We start from the raw sequence: 19,895 nt of genomic DNA, 5'->3' as shown, positions 1-19,895 counted from the left end.
GATTTAAGAGTCTCAAGAGAAAGGAGGCAAACAAGTTAGACAGATGGAGAAGGAGTGAAGTGTGAAGTGTGAAGTGTGAAGTGTCAATGAATCGATTCTAATTTGTGGTACAGAGTTCCTTCTCAAACCCGTGACTATCTGTGTGAATCTGTTCTTTTTCTTCCGCACAATGTGGTTGGATGGATGAATGGTCTCAGGATATGCCATTCCAACTTGCAGTGTACGAATCTACTAGCTGCTGATGGATCATGGAGGTTGTTCTTCCGTGCCTCTGAATGTGGACACTAGAGAGCACGTGGAGATAAACACAGGCGCAGATGGAGGACCCCTGACTAGCGGCGGGTTGATCAATTTCTTGGCGGCCGGATAAACGTATACCGGATCGCCGTAAAATTATTTTGGCCCGCAAGAATTGCAAATGGGCGTTGAAGCAGAATATTTGTCGTAGAAGCCCTCGGTCGCGAGGCCTTTCTGTTTTCTCCGAGATTCTTCATGTGTTCGTGAAATACTTCTATCTTTTAGTCACACAAGATGGCAACCACTTCTCTCCTTCGATATTCGGCTCGGCCTGACCCTTATGTTTGCGCAAGATGCGCTTTCAGAGCCTCTCGAAATTCAAATAAAGCGTCGAGAAGATGGATTGGAATGAAATATCTAGCGAAAGCGGCAGATGCGCAAGTGGCGTGGGCCAAGAATGCTGCGGAAATCAAGACAGGGAAGAAGAAGAGCATGCTTTCAATTCTGGAGGAGCGAGGATATGTACATCAGATAACTGGGTAGGTACCCCTCCTTGGCTTCTTCGATGCGAGACGTTAACTTTTGCTTTAGTTCGAGAGACGAACTTGATCGTGCTATGACGGAAAACCGGCTTGGTGCGTATGTGGGTGTAGATCCTACGGCGCCTTCACTTCATGTTGGCCATTTACTACCTTTCATGTCCCTGTTCTGGATGTACATACATGGTTACCACACGGTTTCGTTGGTTGGAGGAGCTACTGCAAAAATCGGCGACCCGACTGATCGTTTGACGACACGAGAGAAAATGAAGAGTACAACGAGGAATGAAAATATATTGAAGATGCATTATCAATTGAAAGGCATATGGTTGAACGTCGAGGCATATGGAAGAAAATATGGATATCAGTGGGAATGGGCATGGAGAAGAGGGCTGGTGAATAACCATCACTGGATGAATAAATTGACAGTGATGGAGCTTCTCCAAATTCTTGGCCCAGGCATGAGAATAGGTGCGATGATTGCCAAGGATACGTAAGTACATTCCCTTTGCGCGTCTGCTGAAACCTGGCTAACATTCATAGTGTCAAGAATAAGATGAATAATGGCGATGGCATGTCCTATTCTGAGTTTTCATATCCTTTATTGCAATCGTGGGATTGGTGGCACATGTACAATACGAAAGGCATAACAATGCAGATTGGTGGTTCTGATCAGTACGGCAACATTACAGCTGGCATTGATGCTGTCAAATATATTTTAGCGAATCATCCTGATCCTGTAGTAAAGGAACAACACCGAAAAGCGGTACCACCTCTCGGATTTACAGTTCCTCTCTTAACCACATCTTCAGGAGCCAAGTTTGGAAAAAGTGCTGGAAATGCTCTTTGGCTAGACAAGGATATGATGAGCTCGTTCGATTTGTATGCGTACTTTCTTCGCACATCAGATCAGGATGTAGAAAGATACCTTAAACTTTTCACATTCATGCCCCTTGAGCAAATCAATAAAATAATGGAGGAACACATGAAGGAGCCTCATACTCGAAAAGCTCAACATGCATTAGCACGAGATTTTCTAGAGCTGATTCATGGACTTCCTGACGCCAAAGCGGCCGAGCTCAAACATCGACTTCTTTTCAGCAAATCTAGTACTTCGGCGAATGTGGAGGAATTGCAGCGTGATTTGGAGAGCGTCGAAGGCACACTAACATCTAGCGAAACAAAAACAGGCAATATCAACGCATCTAACAGACCAAAATCAGATCTTAAACTACCACGTTCATTTGTCATGACTCGAAGTATTGCAAGAATTGTCGTCGCCGCTGGCCTGTGTGCCACAGCTTCCGAAGCTAATCGTTTGTGCGGTGCCTCCGGACTTTATGTTGGTGGATCCAGGCCTTTGGGATATGTAGGCAAGGATGATGCTTTAGTTTTTACCCCGATCAAAACATGGAAAAACTCGGATACTCATCACTACATCATTGATGGTTCAATGCTTGTTCTTCGCCGTGGAAAATCTAACATCCGAATCATCAAAATCGTTCCAGATGAAGAATATATTGCAGAAGGTTTATCATTCCCTGGAAATGAGGATTGGATCAAACAAAAGATGCCTAAAAAGCTAAACGAAGAAGGCGAGATAATTGAGGAAGAGAAAAATCCAAATATCCTCAGCACTGGGGTAGATATATCAGATAGAGAAGAGATTAGACGACTGAGAAGGGAAAGATCGCATGAGAAATCACAGCAAAGATGGCAAGACAGAGAGCCACGACGTCTTGAAAGAATGCAGCTGCTTCAAGCTGATCTGAAAGAGATAACCCAACTTTCGTCGGAAAAATTTGATCTGGATAAGTTGGTCAAGAGGGTGAAGTCGGATGTGTCGGTTGATAAAGATCGTTTGGTTAGGAAGATAGATTTCGACGAGCGTTCGAAATGGGAAGATTCCCATGAGGAGGATGAATTTAAAAATTAGTTGAAATGTATAATTATGTATCAAGAAAAGATTATCCACTCGATGATGATTTGTCTATTTCTTCTCATCATTATCACTTTTGTGAGTGTGTGCTAGTTGGAAATGTTGAGATGACTTCTACATGTTAGAAATTTACTCGGCTTGTTTGTTCCCCAATTCTAGAGCGAATTTAGGTGTGTTGTGAACTTGTGAGACAATTTTGAAGTTAATAATTCTGGAAACGTGTTACCATGATGCTGAGAAGACATATATGCAGTCACCGAATCCGAAACCCTCTTCCAAGTCCCGACACACAGCTTTGAAAAGTGGAATGATCTAAAATATCTTCTATGTAATATCTGCATTCTCATAAATCTACAAGATCTCACGCAGAGCAAGTCATAATCCCTTTGCGTAGGGTATCTACTTCCGCCACCTTTTATCCCCATTCTTTCCGTCTAGCTCTAGTTTGGCAATCCATTCCCATTGACAACCGCCACTTCCCCCACACCCTCCGCCTTCCCATTCATAACAACCCCATTGAGAGTTCCCCGTTTGCTCGCTTTTCCATCCCGCACCTCCTCAGTCGTATCGACTAAAATCTCAAAAGCTTTCCGAACAAAACTTTCCTCTGCCTTGGGATTCGCGCTCACGACTCGGATTACATATGCACCTCCCACCACACCGGCTGTGAGATAGATCTCGCCTCTCTTATTGATCAGCTCGTATACCTCTTTCGTGAGACTATTCTGTGCTTCCGCCCCCGCATCCGTGGATTTAGGAACAATATTCAGAACCGTGAGGGCGAAACTGGGTCCTGTAACGATGTTGAATAGATCTTCTCGCGTCTCGAGCAGACTGACGAGGAATTCCCCGAGCTTCACGTGTCTTCGAATATGTTCTTGTAAGCCCTTGACTCCGTAGGTTCTAAGGACAAACCAAATCTTCAAGCTTCGGAAGCGTCTTCCGAGAGGAATTTGCCAGTCCCGATAGTCGGTTACGAGTCCGCTCTCCGAAAACTCGTTGCGAAGATAACTTGGTGTTATGGAGAGTGCGTCGATCAAATCTTTGCGTTTCTTGACATACAGACAAGAAGCGTCGAAATTTGTCAGAAGCCATTTGTGCATGTTCATATCGAACGAATGGAAATGTTGGAAAGAGGATGTTAAATGATGGTATTCTGGGCAGACCAAAGCGGCACCTGCATAAGCAGCATCAACGTGAACCCAGATCTCGCCTGCAACATCTGGAGGTGCGTATTTTGAAAGTACTGTTGCGATAGATGCGAAGTCATCAACTGCGCATGTAGTTGTTGTTCCCAAAGTCGAAGTTAGATAGAAAGGTTCCAATCCTTGAGCTTTGCATTCTTTCAATACTTTCTCTAGATCATCACCCGTCATGGCGAAATCATTAGACGCGAGTACTGGAATTGATCGAAACCTAACACCCGCTATTTGCGCTGCTTTCTGCGTGGAGCTGTGTGCCTCTGTGCTTCCTAGTGCAACTAGCTTACTCCTCTTATATGCGATCGCATCCTCGAGTTTAACACCCGATAAACCTGCAGTGGTTTCACGAAGGTATTTATCGCGAGCAGCGACCATAACGGTAACGATAGCTTCCGAGGCTGATCCTTGGATGACACCACCACCGTGAGTCGAAGACAAATAACAGTCTGGGAGATTGAGAAGCTTGGCCAGCCAGTCCATTACAACAGTCTCCAATTCAGTTATAGCGGGGGAACAGATCCAATTGAAAGCAGGAGCAGTCAAAGCTGCCGAGTATAACTCTCCGAGCATTCCAGGGTAGGTAGATGATGCAGGGAAGAAAGCCATAAAATTAGGTGATTGCCTTGATACATCAGTGTCCATCTTGAGGCTCAAAGATAGACGTGAGACTCACCAATGTGTCAGACCAGGCATAATTTTAGTTTCAATGTCTTTCTGGATCTCTGCCCATGATTCACCCTCTTGTGGTGGACCATCTGGAAGAATTTTCTTCAGGTAACCAGGTTCAACATTTGAAACTACTCTTCGCTCATGAATATTATCATAATATTGAATGACTACGCTGGTTAGTATGTAGTACTTCAGGCGGGAGAATAATGACCTACTCTCATCAATGGCCGACGTCGCCGCCTCTTTAAATTGCTTCGAATCCATTTTTATTGACTGGAAATATGTATGTAGGTATGTGTGTATGTACAGCGAAGAGTGGGAAAATGGCACCGTTTAAAAAGACTGGCAATTTCGAAACCAAGAATCTTTCTCTATTCAAAGATAAAACTATCGCCACAGTGTCTTTAAAGGGCGTGGAAGTCGTTGTTTTGACATGTCGAAACGCATAAGAGCAACTGTGGGAAAATATCCCACCCACTACTTTGCAGATAGCCGGGCAGCGGAATTTGCCCCGCATTTCTCAACCGGGCTCGGCTCCACTTGAATACAATTATACATATAAAAGAATGATTCCAATTCAATAAAATCAAATGGATCATCCCTTCATCTTTATTTGCGAAAGCATCCTTAGGATAATTACATATCTCTATTCATACCCATATCTAAGGGAATGAAAGATTGCGCCATTGATCAATTGCGGCTAGTTTTTACCCCTCCGAAGACCTACCAAGGTAGAATGATAAGATGAAAAGAAAGGAACGAGGGGATCTACGGTTCGGACAAACGAATTTTTGAATATCTCCGTCTCTGAGAAACCCGGATGTTTAAGGGTATACTATTGGCATCTAGCATGTCAGAAGGTATCCATCTGCAAAGGACTGAGCGAGATCCTGTTCATGTCAAACTCAGGTAAAACACCGAAGGTGCGTCTTGGCAATCAAAATACTTTCAAAATTGGTTGGAAGAAGACTTTTCACCATGTAGCAATGCAGTGATCACACCGGTCACAATACCAATTGCTACGCGTGAATCGAAACATGACAGTTAAACGTTCGAATGAAGGTGGTTCGCTAATGATTCAGGACTCAGAAGTACTCGGGACGGGGACTTGGAGATTGCTAAGGTTATCGATCATTATCAATAGATGCCGATCATTCTTTTGGTTTCTGTAAAAGTTAGCGAGATAACCTACGGGATTCAGAGGCTTCGAAATGCAGAGCAAGAACGCCGAAAATTTCAGCATGGAGGCATCTGCCACACCTTTCGGTATCTCGCTGAATTCGCTATATCGAATTGACCGGAAATAATCCTTCTCGGCCGTCGGCTTTTTCAAGTGGAGAATCTTACAACTATTCAAAGGGAACTCCAATCAGAGAGCTCAGGCTTGCAGCTCGTCAAAGATATACAGGAGAGACTTCCATCAATGGAACAGACTTCGTATGTTCCAATTCTAATATGTTGCCTCGGTGAAGAATTTTGGCTGGCCAATTTTTGGTCCAGGGAAAGATACTTTGAGATTCTGGAAATGTTATGGAACAATTTGATTAGTCTAGGCTATAGGAATACGAGTGCGGTCAATCTGACAGACTTGGCTGAGCACGATTTGGGATGCCCTTCTACGTTTGCTGCTTGATCTATCTGACTGTTTCCGTGTTAGTAGGCAAGGGCTCAAATAGATTTATAAACTTGTTGTAGTATATTTCGCCCAGTTGAGATATAAAGCAAGTTATTTCAGTGCAGCAAACTAGCTTGATGATTTAAACCCCAGTTTACCAATTTGAATTGATGAATGAGGTTCCAATGTACAAATTTACATTAACGATTGAAGTTTCAATGTCCCAAGCCTAATGAATCTTTAGAGGTTCATTGTACGAAATTAAATTGATTATTAAAGCTTCAATATCCAACTACAATTCCGAAAACTTCGATTGTCATTTCATAAAACTGCGATGAGATCCAACAAAGTATGGCTTCAAGTCTAACGATCGACACACAATCTCCAAATCTCAATCAGACATCGCATTTCAAGACTGTATGATTGTCCCAGCTATACTCAGACATTGAGAAGCAAGCACATTCCATTGTTCAAGAGTAAAAGGTACATTCACATCTGCGGAAATCTCAGTGTGGGAATAGATCTTGAACATTCTATTCTTATGAAATTTTCCAAATGTTCGGAAAATATCATAATGTAATCTAAATTTTCATGGTAAGTCTACCTATTGACTCAAAATCTCGCATAATTATCCAATTAAATCCCTCTAGCCTGATCTCAAAACCCAAATATCTCAAAACAAAAGAAATCCTTACGCCCTGCGCCCAACCACGGTCACTTCGAGCCAGAAGGCTTATCTCTTAGCGACAATTCCAATACGCCAAGTTTTCTAGGAAGCCTCAACGAAAGTAATTTCACTGGACCCGAACTCGTCGGTTCTAACCCTCCTTCCATGACGTCAATTTCCTCCTCCGCTGACAGATCAGGCAACTGCGCAATCCATTTCTCGACATTATTCTCTGACGAGGATGTAGGACGCATCTCCTCACGTTCCTTAATCAATGCATCCCTTCCATAGTTGTCCTCACATCCACACGTGCGCTTTTCTTCATCTAATGGACGTCTAGATCTCATTTCGCATTTCTTGTTAGGACAACACCACCAACCCTCCTGAAGTTCTATTGGGTCTCGTTTTCCCTCTTTCCGTCCATCCGGCAGATATTTACCATCGCTGACGAAGATTGGACAGAATTTTTCGCCGAGATCGTGCGCACCAACGGGACATCCGGCATATGTACATTTCCACCATCCTTCGGAGAAGATTCTGAATGCATCGTTTGAAAGAAACTCCGGGGGTGGGCTACACTGAGGAGCTATGGCGTCGACAAATTTGGGGTCTCGTTCGGCTTGTCTCAGGCGTTTTTCCTCTGCAGATCTAGGGTCGATGGGTCGAGGAATGACGTTTTGGTTGTTGACGTATCGAACTGTGTTGCTGTGTGGGATGTTATGTTGAGACATAATGAGGTTTGGAGAAGTTGAATTGTGTAGATATGAGGAAAGAAGCGGGTTGAGTAGGGCTTCGATGGCGAAATCGTTGTGTTTGCGTGGGATCTGGTAAGGTTTGCTTATGTCTGAGAAGTATCGTTGATGAAAAGAAAAGCTACAGCAAAGGGGGATATCCGGAGCTACTTAACTACATTTTGATGGGTTATCTAGACGCCAAATGACTGTAGAAAGGTGCCATAATGGCTCCAATATGACTGAATAGCCCCGAAATGACTGTAGAATAGGATGTATCAAGAGCCGTAGCCCTGAAATGACTAGAGTGCGAGTACGGCGGCGCATTATGACAAGATATATCTATAATGACTGTGGGACGGACATAGAATGACTGGAACGACGGTGATTTCTTCACCATGACTGAGGAAACATATCTCCAGGGCCAGTCATTTTCTCATCACATGACGCGACGAAATGACTCAAATAGGTATGTGAATGCAATTCACAAGGCTGGTTGCGAGGCTGTATGCAATTTAAGCTAGGGTTAAAACTTGTACCATGTCGTCTCGAATCTAATAGGCTCATAACATTCATTATTCAAGGCTAGATTGAACGTTCAAGCACTAATAAGTCCTCAACAACTACCTAAGAATGTAGTCGGATCGGAAAATAATGAACCCCGCATCAGGTTGATTACTTAATCCAAAACGCGGGGAATACCCATTCAAGCTACCCCTCATTATTACAAACCATCTCGCAGCTCACTTAAAACTGTCCAATATATATCTTACTGTCATAAACTCAACATCAATCAAAATATCATCATAACTCTTTACGAACATCATCGCAAGAAAATAACAACAATGCCGTCAGGAAAAGCCACCGCAACAATCAACGGCCGCACCATTGCCGAGACGGATAACTGGGAAGTTGTAGAAGGAAATGTTTATGTACGTACCTAATTTTCGAAGATCTGACATATTGCTAACAATGCAGTTTCCACCATCGTAAGTTGGGCATTGTACCTGGTCTAGAAAATGAATACTGATGATTCAGCTCGGTGAAACAAGCTATGCTCTCTAAGACAGACCATAGTACACATTGTCCTTGGAAAGGTGATGCATCATACTATACCATCACGTTTGACAGTAAGCTACCTAACTTTCCTGTTCATGAGTCAGGAAAGAACTGACAAAGTATAGAAACGGAGTTGAAGAATGCAGCTTGGTATTACCCAACTCCGTTCGACAAGGCTCAGAATATCAAGGATTATGTTGCTTTCTGTAAGAGATTCTGTGAGTGTGAAAATAGGATTTGCACGACTAACAAGCACACAGACAAGAACTTGGTTGATGTGAAGGCGGAGGAGAATTAGGAGACGTGGGACTGGATCTCAACATCAAGAACTCGTTGAAGGTGTGAGACTTCATAGAGGAATCTCTTGCCGGGAATCGAACAATTAGCACACCAGATAGCAGCGCAGCACAAACCGTCTCAAAACAGAATCCGATAAGCGCTTTTGACTTGTTCCATGAAATGCAAATCCACACGTGAAACATGTTTTGACAAGCAGAGGGCATGGAACAATGTGATTCGTAGTTGGTCTCTCAATGTTTAACAGATCGCAACGGCACCCCAATAACTATACCAAGAATCGTAAACAGGCTACTTGCCCTCTTGGTAACACGTGTGCCTTGAGGAACCTCTGTCTCAAAGACTGAGTATGAACTCCTGGACCAAATGACAGTCCGGTATCAACCATACTATCAAACTCTAAACTAGATATGCTGGATTGAGACATTGCACGACTAACTCATGGGGATTTTTGAAGTAAACGAAGCCTGCCATTTAAACTATACTTTGATCTTCTTATTCGTTGAAGATGGATCGGCCATGAGAATGTAAAGGAGAAAAGCCTCCTTGAGACCCGAGCTTGTTTCACTGACAATGTGGCAGATGTTCGATAGAGAACGAGTCTGAAATCTGCATGAACCATATAGCCCAATGAACTGAGTGAAAAAGGATTAGGAAAAGGTGATGAGCATTGAGTGATTTGATACCAGAAACAAACACAATTGTTGCTGGGAGCTTGGGCCCCGAATCCCCGAAGAAAAACACGCTGAACACGCTAAAATTATTCCGCGACCACAAACGCGTCACACCGCACAGGGTATCTTTATCCCTATCACATCACAATTGATCCCACGACGTAGAATATTGCAAGCAAATCTACAAAAAGAATCAATCATGGAGAACGCTCCGGAACAATACGATGATACTAACCGCGCGTTTCTTCAAGCATTATTAGCGCGTGGCACATTGAATCTAGAAGAAGGCAAAGCTTTACTTGCCCATATTTTCACAGTTCAAGATGGTGATTAGAGACTCTCTTTAATCTTTCTTCCTCTCAAACTGACATTTATCATATAGATGGAAGAGTTACTTCAGCAGATGATGTCACAAAGGATGACTTGAACTCCTACATATCCAAAGCGGCTGAAGCTCTCTCGCCGTTCGATTACGAGATTAGAAGCATGAGGCATCAGCGAACAAATGAACAAATCTGGGCTCTTGTCAACAGTACCAGCGATCCCCTCACTCAGATTGCGACCACTTTTACAACAGAGGAAATGTTCTATATCAAGCGGTTGTTGGATGCTATGTTTGAATCATACAATACCAAGGGAAAGGAGGTCATGGCTATAACCAGTACACAGGCTATACATTCATCAGTTATTGGAGGTTCCGGTCGACAGAGCATAGGTGACGCCGACATGCAGACAATAGATAACGGTGTAAGGAAAGTAGAAGCCGAGAAGGTGTTGGAAGGTCTGGTAGCGCAAGGGTGGTTCGAACGAAGCGATCGAGGATATTATTCTCTGTCACCCCGCGCAATTCTAGAGCTTCGAAGCTGGCTTGTCGATACATATAACGACTCGGACGATCCGGATGAGTGGCAGCGCATAAAAAATTGTGAAGCATGTAAAGGAATCGTTACGGTTGGCATGAGGTGTTCGAGGAGAGATTGCAATGTGCGACTACACAAGATCTGTCAACCTGCGTATTTTAGATCACGTCCTAATCAGAAGTGTCCGAAATGCGAAACAGAGTGGGATGGAAAGCATTACGTTGGAGAGAAAGCGGTCACATCAACAGAAGATAACTTGAGAGAGAAGCGGAGAAGTGGTGCTTCCTCGCAAAGGAGAAGGGCCCCTATTGAGGAGGAAGGAGAAGAGGGCGAAGAAGAGGATGAAGAGTAATGGAATCAAAAACAGGAAATATGGCGTTCATGGCGAACTATTACGATATCCCAAATGGTCAAAATACTTTGGATTACTGGTGATACTTTGTGGAAGGATAGACGACAGGTCAATTTAGAATTCATGCCTGCATCGCTCATTGGTCAATATCCTAATGCACCCATGCTTGGCGGAATCGATCCCGGTGCCTAATCTGCGCAACACAAGTGTCAGCCTTCTTTTGAACGGAAGACGACTGCTTTTACATTACTTTTCTTCCGTCAGCATCCTTTGTGTTTCATTACTCTACTTTCCATTACAATGAAGCGATTTTCTTACAAACCCCTTGACCCTCTCGTAGATGGAACTCGAGTAAGTGGTTGACCAAAACCTTCGGGATCATGATTGCTAATGAGGAGTTTATAGCTTCTGCATTTATTGCCTGGTAGTTCTACCCAGCAACCTCGTTGCTCTCTTAAACATGTAAATTTCGGGGGACGTCCAAAGTACAATGCTGTTTCCTATACATGGGGAAATGAAGCTAATCAAAAACCCATTGTTATTGAAGACCGGTATTTTCTTGTAACAGAAAATTTATACAAGGCACTTATCTGCTTGCAGCAGCAAAGTGCTACAGAATACGTTCTCTGGGTCGATGCGATCTGTATCAATCAAGACGATGTTGCGGAGCGAAATCGTCAATTGACTATCATGCCTTATATCTATGAGCGTGCCAAACTTGTGATAATTTGGTTAAGAAACGATGAGAATACATCGCCTCCAACAGCTTGGCCAGACCCAGAGAAGATATCGCCGTTTGAGCTATCAGGACATACTCAACAATATAAAGATCAACGATCATTATTCAACTACTTAATGGTCGTATGCTCAAATGAATATTGGAAGCGACTTTGGATTATCCAAGAGATTGGAAAAGCCAGAAAACTCATCATCTTTTTTGGACAAGAACTAATAGACTGGCAACGATTTGTGGAAACCATCACTCTTGACTGGCCATACCCCGCATGGATCACGCAAGAAACAATGGAAGAAAACGCATTATCTCAGACGGTTCCATGGAACCTTTATTATCAATTACGAAACAAATATGATGGTGCTCATAAGCTGCAAAACCTAATGGCAAACCATCGTCAAGCTTTGTGCAAAGAGCCAAGAGATAAAGTATATGGACTGGTTGGTTTGGCTACAGATTGCTATGCTGGATTCCCTATGGATTATCGAAAATCCCTCTACGAAGTCTGGAAGGATACAGTAATTTTTAGAAATTCCGATACTCGAGTTGACCAGAGTGATATTTTGAAGTTTGGTAAATTGGTTCGGGACTCTCTTGGCGGCCCTAATATAACGACAATGAACGAAATTGCGGATGACGTCTTTTTGAAAATACCTCAAAAGTCAAGCCTTGAACAACATCTCGGAGTTAGCAATCCTACAGTGTTGAAAGTTCCGGCTCGTTTGGTGGGACGAATTGTACATTTGGGACCTTCGTATGTACAAATCATGACTGAACTTTCGAAAACTGCAGATTGGAGATTGAGTATCCAGAATCATTTGCCAGACAGACTTCAGCCCAGCGTTCAGGAAGAAAGTGATCTCTTCTTAGAACTGCTAGAAGATTTGGATGAGACTGGCCTCAAAATCGTGTCGACATGTGGTTCTGATGTTTCCTGGTTTTGTTATTATTTTCCAGGAGAGAATGCCTACCCGTTCGATAGACCCACTAATCGAGATATAGGAGACGAGTCTCAGTTGCGCAACTCGTCTTTTCATTCATCGTCAGAAAGGTCTGAACCTCTTCCACCGGCCCCCGGCAAGGGAGCACGTTTATTCCTCTTGGATAAATATGACGGATACTTGCCGGTATCGAATGATACGCTTGCAAACATGGGTCTTGGACCGTCAGCAGCTCGTGTAGGCGACTACTTGTGTGAGATTGATGGGATTAAAAAGGCGGCAGTCATAAGGAGAACTAAAACTAAATTAAGCTTCATCGGAACTGCTGGCTTGGCACAAAAACCACAAGATGCACGAAAAAGTAAAAATTCTACACTCGAAGAAACCTCTTCCCCATTCGGCCTGCCAAGGTTCGAAAATTTGAAGAATGGCGTAACGGTGGATTTGCACCTTTATGTACCGTTGGCATACCAGCTCTTGGATTAGCTTAGTCTTTCTTTATCTGGTTAAACCACCTCCAGTGTAGACCTTCACTATGAACGAGAATGATATTGGACAACCAAGGAGTGTAGATGATTTGAAGTATGGTATCGTTATTGTGTGAGTTGAATGTGCACAACTAAGCCCTATAGCTCGAAATGAAAGTGTATAACAAGTCTTCGATTTCCAGAACAAAGTGGCATAACGAAGAAAATAAACAATTCATGATCAAGAATATGATATTGGGTGATCTGAAACCTCGGATTTACAAGAATCCATTTCATTACATCAAACCCGCTCATTTCTCCGCATTCTTATACATATCATTGCTAGCCTCATTATGAACTTATAAATTCTCTCTTTGTAAAGATACGGGGATGAATACAAAGTAGTATATCTAAAATTCCACAGCTTGTCTATAGTAAGTACCAATTGCTATCAGCCAAAATGTATTTTCATATCAAAACTTATTATTTATAATCCTAAAAATTTTTATTATTATTAATATAATATAACATTTTTTATTATTTATTGATTTATTTTCAATTGAAATTTAATAAAAATAAAATAAATTATTTTTTTGATTTTTTTTAATTATATTATATAGATTGAAAATTAAAGTATTTTCAAAATTCTTAAATTTACTAATAAAATAAACGAAAATCAAATAACTTTTTTGATAATTTAATTCAATCCTATAAATTTCTATAATATAAATTTCTAAAAATATCAATTATTATTATTGTTTTTATATAAAAATAATATAATAATACATCTTTTTTTATATATATATATATATATATAGTTCTATATTCATATAGTATACTGGGAGCGAATCACAGGATCACCTGACCAAGTCACCTGACCAAGTCACATGATCATATCACGTGATCGTCGCTTAAGGCCCTTAGCCTAGAACGGCCGGAAAACCGATTCTTTATTAGCTCTTTCAACTTATATATAGCTAGGTTAACGTAATCCTAGTAAAATCGAATAAGGAATAAGAAAGAAGAGCTTTATTTAATAAAATAATTGGAAAAGAAAGAGATCTACGATGGTGGAAAGCTAGATTAATAAGAAAAAGTATAAAATAAGATCTTTCCCCCTCGAATATAAAATAAGAAATAAGGAATATTATATACTGTTTTATAAAAATTACGTATTTTATAAGCTATTTAGTTATTAATACGAGCCAGCTTCTCATAATAGACTAATACTAGTCTAAACCCTCTTATATACTATATATATCATATACTCATATACTAGCTTATGACCTACGATAATTATTATAAAAACTTTATAAAAATAAATTTTAAAATAATTTGATTAATAGATTATAGAGATTTTTAATTTTAAAAATATAGTGAAATATTGATTTTTGGTGCGAAAATGAATTTCGGCTGATAGCAGTTGACTAGTACTGTATTTTACAAATATATAGATAACCTTAAGATATAATATAAATGATAAGTTAAATAATTCCATATAGCTCTGCCCGGAAGTAAGGAGGAAAGATTACAAAAACAAACACGTTAAAACTGAAAGATATAGCTGAAAAATAAAAGTTCCTTTCCTACTACTATATAATACTACGAGGTAACTATAGCTACCTGATGTATTAAATGAATGTAAAAAAATGTCTTCGGTACGCGTGAAGACGACGGCCCGCAAAGTTCTCGACGGGTCCACATTTTGCCGATGCATTGAAATACATTTATATCAATGGATACTAGGTAGGTATGAGAGCTTGAAAACAATTCCGAAAGCATCCATTTAAACGGAATAAGGAGGGGGAAAAAAGAGGAAGAAGGTTGGAAGAAAAGCCATATGTGATGAGCTCGAAGCGCCAGGTTGGTGGTTCGAGCCCACCCACCCACTGAACCTACGAATAATAGACCCCACACTCAAGCCTCTTCCTTCCTTTAAACCTCAAAAAAGAAACCACTTCAGCATTCTACAATCAACAACCAACACTTTCATCAATCGGAAACAGAAAAAAAATGCAAAAAAACAAAAGAATGGACTGTTTCTCCCTCGGGTGGGCTCGAACCACCAACCTCTCGATCACGTGATCAGAGACTAGTCATGAATAACAGTCGAACGCGCTAGCCAATTGCGCCACGAGGGAATTCTTTTTGTTGTAACAGTTCAATTCTTATCAACATATATTCAAATGAATTGTGTGCAGCTCATATAACAACAACGACATCTCTAGATATGGTACACCAGTAAATTCACTGGAACAAGATCCCTCACTAAAAACAAGCCATGATAATAAATAGTGTACATGTATTTTCTATAAAATATAAGAAACAAGCCCTTGATTAACAAACACAACATAAAAATGCACTCAAAACCCAAAATCTAAACAGAACAAAAAGCCATCTCATCAAACAGTAATCTCACCCAACAATCCACCCAACATCTAACAAGCACCCGCCGCCAATTCCCCAACCACAAATCCCAATCCAGTAGCAACTGCACTCACGCCACCTGTTGTTGCAGCCGAAACAGCTTTGAACGCACCTTTGATCGCAAGACTGAGCACGCTGTCCACTTTGCACTCATTCCCCTTTTCCACGGTAAAAACAACGGTATCTCTATCTTCCCAATCTAGCATTGCCTGTTGCGCAACTTGCACTTGGACTTTGATTTGTTTGGGAAAGGGAAGCGTATGCGTAGCTTCTGCGAGGATTTTACTTCCGGAAGGCCATGCTCTTTCATCTCAAATGATTTGTTAATTTTTTGATCTCTTTTCTTTCCATCAAAGTCTCGCAAGGGGATAGTTACCACTGATTTTATCCTGGGCCCATAACTCAGGAAGCATTTTCTCCGCCACCAACTCCGCAACTTGCTTGATCCGATCAGCTTCATAATACGGATCTCCCTCTTTCTCCATCCGATTCACCGCATATGTCATCTTGTAATCTTTGCTTCCGATTTTATATCCTTCCCCATCCGCAGCATTACTCTTGTAGTGATCCTTCAACCACAAAAAAGCATTTGTCACCTGTTCCTGCACTCCATGATCATTCTTGATATCGTAATTCTGTTGTCCCAGAAACGGGATACTTTGCATCGTACTCGAAGTCGTCACAATCGTGCGACGGATCTGTCGCGAATTTCTTGTGCAGTAGTATTTCGCACTACATTTGACGTACATTTTTTCTCCGTAATCCTGTTTCCAAGACGAGACAGAGTTGTTGTAGCAGCGCATGGGTGCGCCTCCTAGATCAGCATATCCAGTAACGAACGTCTTGCCATCTCCCATTTCCGTGAGTCCCCATACTTTGAACGGCTTCTTGTCGAGTGTGCCGGTTATGGGTTTTCCTTCTGTACCCGAAGTCCAGTCCACGGGATGGTTTTGGTCGCCCGGGTTGGAGGCATAGGCTTCGTCGAATTGCTTGCCTTTGATAGAATCGTCGTAGTTTTTGAAGTACCAGAGTTTGTCGTCTCGGCCGTTTGGTGTGGCGTCGTTGCTTTTCATATACTTGAAGCAGGTTGTGAGAAAAACTGCTTCGTCTAGTCGTTCGTCCTCTCGTGGAAGAAGTGGGCTGCCCAGTACTAGTGGTGCGACTGCAAGGAGAAATGTCACAAATCCGGAGAGATACATTATGGTAGCAAGATGTATGATGCTAATAAGTGGAATTTAAAGATAGACTGAAGTGATTGAGGTGTACAGAATTAAAGCCAAAGAAAATTTGTGTGGATGAACAAAAAAGCAATGGAGCTCACTCTCATTATATACCGCCCGCATCAGAGCCAAATAAGTGTCTCCAGCTACTCGTCATGCGAGGGAATACTATTCAGACTTGAAATCTTACATTCGGGAACATGGAAATATCGTAAGTTCAAATTACGCACATATTTTTCTAGTTCTACACGATAGCAGATACAAGCCCGATAGACGGCGACCTCAGGAAATTGCAAAGTAGTGAGGATACTGACAAGAGATTATCCTCTTTGTACAGCATCACATCTAAATCGACTATAAGCACCGATTAGGAACATATTGACGGGTCTTCTCCGTTGACTTTGCTACTGTTGAAGTTTGGCTTTACACAAGCCCCTATGTAATCAAGCATTAGTTCGTTTCGCATCTGGTAGATGTAGAATATGGTACGATATCTTACTCCTTAGTTTCCCTACTCCCCTTGGACATCAGATATTGTAATTAGCAGTTGTCAACTCAGCTACGCCGAACGTCTCTTGCTGAGACATCTTTAAAGGAATTCTTACTACAGCATATCCCAAACGCCGAATTGTAGGGCCAACAAACGAATTGGAAATTGGTTGGAATATGAGAATTATCCCAGATTGACCAATCACTAGACTTGGTAGCTCAAGGCCATTCAATTCTTGCTCTGCTCTGCTGACAGCATGATATCCACAAGGCTGAGTCGCGGCTGACTTTTCTCCATTTTTGTGCTTTGTGTAATGTTTGTCGACCAGAATCCTTTGTCATCGGGCTTTATTTGAGATTTGTTTGCCCAGATAGATTAATCACCGAGCAGTTTACTTCTCTCCTATTACAGATAGTTCGAGTTTCGAGAGAACTTTGAAGTGAATGAGAATATGAATGATTGCTCGAGTCAAGATGTATTTCAGCATTGGGAAATGTGTCTGGTAAATCTGACGTCTCTGGTATATTTCGCTGGTAATTGAAATCAAAATAGTTGAAAGTGCGTGTTCGATCCATCATTTCTTGCAAATATCTGGAACGAAGTCTTTCGGAGGTACCGATTCGTTGCTGACCACGATACCTTGGCGTACATGATGCCAAGGTAAACACTAACGGCCATCTCCCGAGGACTTCTGTATGAGTTTTTGCTTTGTGAAACCTTTCGACGATGGTATTTCCGACTACGAGAGGTGTCTCTATCGATCGTCAAAGTTAGTTTATACTTGAGAAACACAGAGGCTGCATGCTGTATGGAAGTCTCTTGTCGACGTTGTGACAAACTACATTACCACGCTGATGGTTTCTGCAAAAATTTGTAGATCTCCAACACAATCCCTCATCATTCCAAGATTCTATGAGAAATCGCCATTCGAGACCATTGATGTATAGTCTTTAATTTTGAACCAGATACCGAACATAAGATCGTAAAGCTTACCAAAAGTCCAGTCTAAGCTCAGTTTGCGACTGAGATTTTGTAGAATTGAAAGGAGAAGAAGTTTATTCTACTCATGAGGCAAGATACCTACAAGAATGAATTCTTCTAACAATTCTGAAGATGCTTTGATGCTGCATTTTGAAGAAATTCAACTATTGCAGTGTATACCGGCTTGCAAATCACATTCTCATCTTGCCTCTTAGTAAGTTCAGCGATGAAGATGAGGATTGAACCATATAGAAAGTCTTGTTTAGGCACTTGCGATTAACCACCCAATCGCCCAATTCTGCGGCTTCTCATGGTCCCTTCCTTCCTTCTATTGGAATATATAGAATATACTTAGAATGTAGGCAAAGATGTAAATATAGTATCTTTCACAAGTGAATAAAACTTCGTGAACATCAAGCAATTGCATTGTACTCTTTAACATATCAAACTTCAACCAGCAACCACAGATTCTATCGCAGAACATTTGATCTTCTCCAAATCAACATGGCCTCAGAAAAACATGCGGAAAGCAGTGAAGAACATCGTTCTGCCATCATTGCGTACGAATATTATGCAGATGTAGCCTACCACTGTCCTTTATGTCTTGTGAGATACACGAAAAGAAACCCCAATTGTATTGTTGCTGCTGATGCTCTATTCTGCAGGGATCTGGACGCATTCCGCGTAGAATGAACAATATCGCAGAAAGGTCTGTCGCCTCGGTTGATGGGCCACAAATTGAGGAGAGGAGAAGTGAGGTTAGAGCGATTGAGATTATATGGGCGAGACTAAACGACGAGGAGAAACGCGAATTTGAACAGAAGCGTGAGGATGAGAGGAGAAAGATTCCAGACGCAAGTATTGCAACGGCGCAAAGCAACAATGCTGAAAGTAAAGGACTTGGAGATGGAAAAGAGAGACGCGAGGCTAAAATAAAGAAATACGTTCGGCTTACCGTTAGTGAAGGAAATGAACTGAAAGATCAGAAAAAGAGGGCCTTGAAAGGAGTGAACAAAATCATAGATGAGGCCACTTTGGAGGAAAACGAACTTGGTAATGATAAACAAAAAATACTCTCGGATAGAATGAAACAAGTCGCAGAGAATGCTGCTGAGTTGCAAAGAATCCGGGATGAAGATCAAGGACTCGAGGAGAGAATGAATCAAGTTATGGAGACTGACGGTGCTGAAAGCTTAGAAGAACTCGAAATCATGAACAAGTTTTATGAGCAGCAAATCAACAGACTTCAGAATATGAACAGAAGATACAAGGAGAGAAAAGGACTTGGGGAGAGGATAAACAGAGCTGTTGAGGTTGATGCTGAAGGTGGACAAGAGCTTAAAGACTCACACAAATTGGATGATTACAAGACCAAAGAATTTGGAGATGAGCAAAGCAATTACATGGATCCGGTGGAAAGCCTTGCGGATCGCAAGAAAAGAACCGAGGATGAAAAGAAAGAGAAAAACTAATGCAAAGAGCTTCATGAATTATGAGGGAAAATTCATCAGTTGTATGAGAGAGAAAGCAGAAATAATTGCTAGGTAAAAAGATGGGATTTGGGTGCAAGCGAGGTAAAAAGCATCGTAGATTGAAATAAAGGAATTGAGCAGTTTCTTGGAGACAGAGCTGGTAAAAGCTTCGCAGTATAATTCCAAACCAATCGAAAGTCCAACGTCCCTACTAGACTGATATCTCTTTCAAAAATCATTGTCTCAGCTAATCATTTACACACCTTCAAAGTAAAGTGAACGCAAAGAAAATTTGTTCAAAGTCGAAGACCACAACCCAAAGC

General features: G+C 41.6%; 8 protein-coding genes across 8 annotated transcripts; 5 read left to right on the top strand and 3 right to left on the bottom strand.

Moving 5' to 3' along the window:
- Positions 1-531: 531 nt before the first annotated feature.
- Positions 532-2,712, top strand: EAE98_003020 (uncharacterized protein; the record flags this gene model as incomplete). The annotated part of the gene is made up of 3 exons (XM_038950640.1): positions 532-776; positions 829-1,269; positions 1,320-2,712. 3 exons carry the CDS (start codon positions 532-534, stop codon positions 2,710-2,712), a joined length of 2,079 nt encoding a protein of 692 aa, XP_038813169.1.
- A 443-nt stretch (positions 2,713-3,155) lies between these two features.
- EAE98_003019 (uncharacterized protein) lies at positions 3,156-4,850 on the bottom strand (the record flags this gene model as incomplete). Its single annotated transcript, XM_038950639.1, has 3 exons — positions 3,156-4,539; positions 4,591-4,753; positions 4,802-4,850. 3 exons carry the CDS (start codon positions 4,848-4,850, stop codon positions 3,156-3,158), a joined length of 1,596 nt encoding a protein of 531 aa, XP_038813168.1.
- Positions 4,851-6,915: 2,065 nt separating this feature from the next.
- Positions 6,916-7,599, bottom strand: EAE98_003018 (uncharacterized protein; the record flags this gene model as incomplete). The annotated part of the gene is made up of 1 exon (XM_038950638.1): positions 6,916-7,599. The coding sequence occupies one exon, from the start codon at positions 7,597-7,599 to the stop codon at positions 6,916-6,918; it is 684 nt and encodes a 227-aa protein (XP_038813167.1).
- Positions 7,600-8,444: 845 nt separating this feature from the next.
- Positions 8,445-8,956, top strand: EAE98_003017 (uncharacterized protein; the record flags this gene model as incomplete). The annotated part of the gene is made up of 5 exons (XM_038950637.1): positions 8,445-8,531; positions 8,578-8,588; positions 8,638-8,729; positions 8,784-8,864; positions 8,919-8,956. 5 exons carry the CDS (start codon positions 8,445-8,447, stop codon positions 8,954-8,956), a joined length of 309 nt encoding a protein of 102 aa, XP_038813166.1.
- An 872-nt stretch (positions 8,957-9,828) lies between these two features.
- Positions 9,829-10,841, top strand: EAE98_003016 (uncharacterized protein; the record flags this gene model as incomplete). The annotated part of the gene is made up of 2 exons (XM_038950636.1): positions 9,829-9,955; positions 10,012-10,841. 2 exons carry the CDS (start codon positions 9,829-9,831, stop codon positions 10,839-10,841), a joined length of 957 nt encoding a protein of 318 aa, XP_038813165.1.
- A 300-nt stretch (positions 10,842-11,141) lies between these two features.
- Positions 11,142-13,141, top strand: EAE98_003015 (uncharacterized protein; the record flags this gene model as incomplete). The annotated part of the gene is made up of 2 exons (XM_038950635.1): positions 11,142-11,192; positions 11,247-13,141. The coding sequence occupies 2 exons, from the start codon at positions 11,142-11,144 to the stop codon at positions 12,999-13,001; spliced, it is 1,806 nt and encodes a 601-aa protein (XP_038813164.1). The 3' UTR covers positions 13,002-13,141.
- A 2,186-nt stretch (positions 13,142-15,327) lies between these two features.
- EAE98_003014 (uncharacterized protein) lies at positions 15,328-16,608 on the bottom strand (the record flags this gene model as incomplete). The annotated part of the gene is made up of 2 exons (XM_038950634.1): positions 15,328-15,719; positions 15,786-16,608. 2 exons carry the CDS (start codon positions 16,606-16,608, stop codon positions 15,421-15,423), a joined length of 1,122 nt encoding a protein of 373 aa, XP_038813163.1. The 3' UTR covers positions 15,328-15,420.
- A 1,996-nt stretch (positions 16,609-18,604) lies between these two features.
- EAE98_003013 (uncharacterized protein) lies at positions 18,605-19,572 on the top strand (the record flags this gene model as incomplete). Its single annotated transcript, XM_038950633.1, has 2 exons — positions 18,605-18,706; positions 18,766-19,572. The coding sequence occupies 2 exons, from the start codon at positions 18,605-18,607 to the stop codon at positions 19,570-19,572; spliced, it is 909 nt and encodes a 302-aa protein (XP_038813162.1).
- Positions 19,573-19,895: the final 323 nt, after the last annotated feature.

This window comes from Botrytis deweyae (genome assembly GCF_014898535.1).
Source record: "Botrytis deweyae strain B1 chromosome Unknown BDEW_005, whole genome shotgun sequence".
Lineage (NCBI taxonomy): Eukaryota > Fungi > Ascomycota > Leotiomycetes > Helotiales > Sclerotiniaceae > Botrytis > Botrytis deweyae.
The sequence above is the reverse complement of the archived record's forward strand: the minus strand, read 5'-3'. Positions and strand labels throughout refer to the sequence as shown.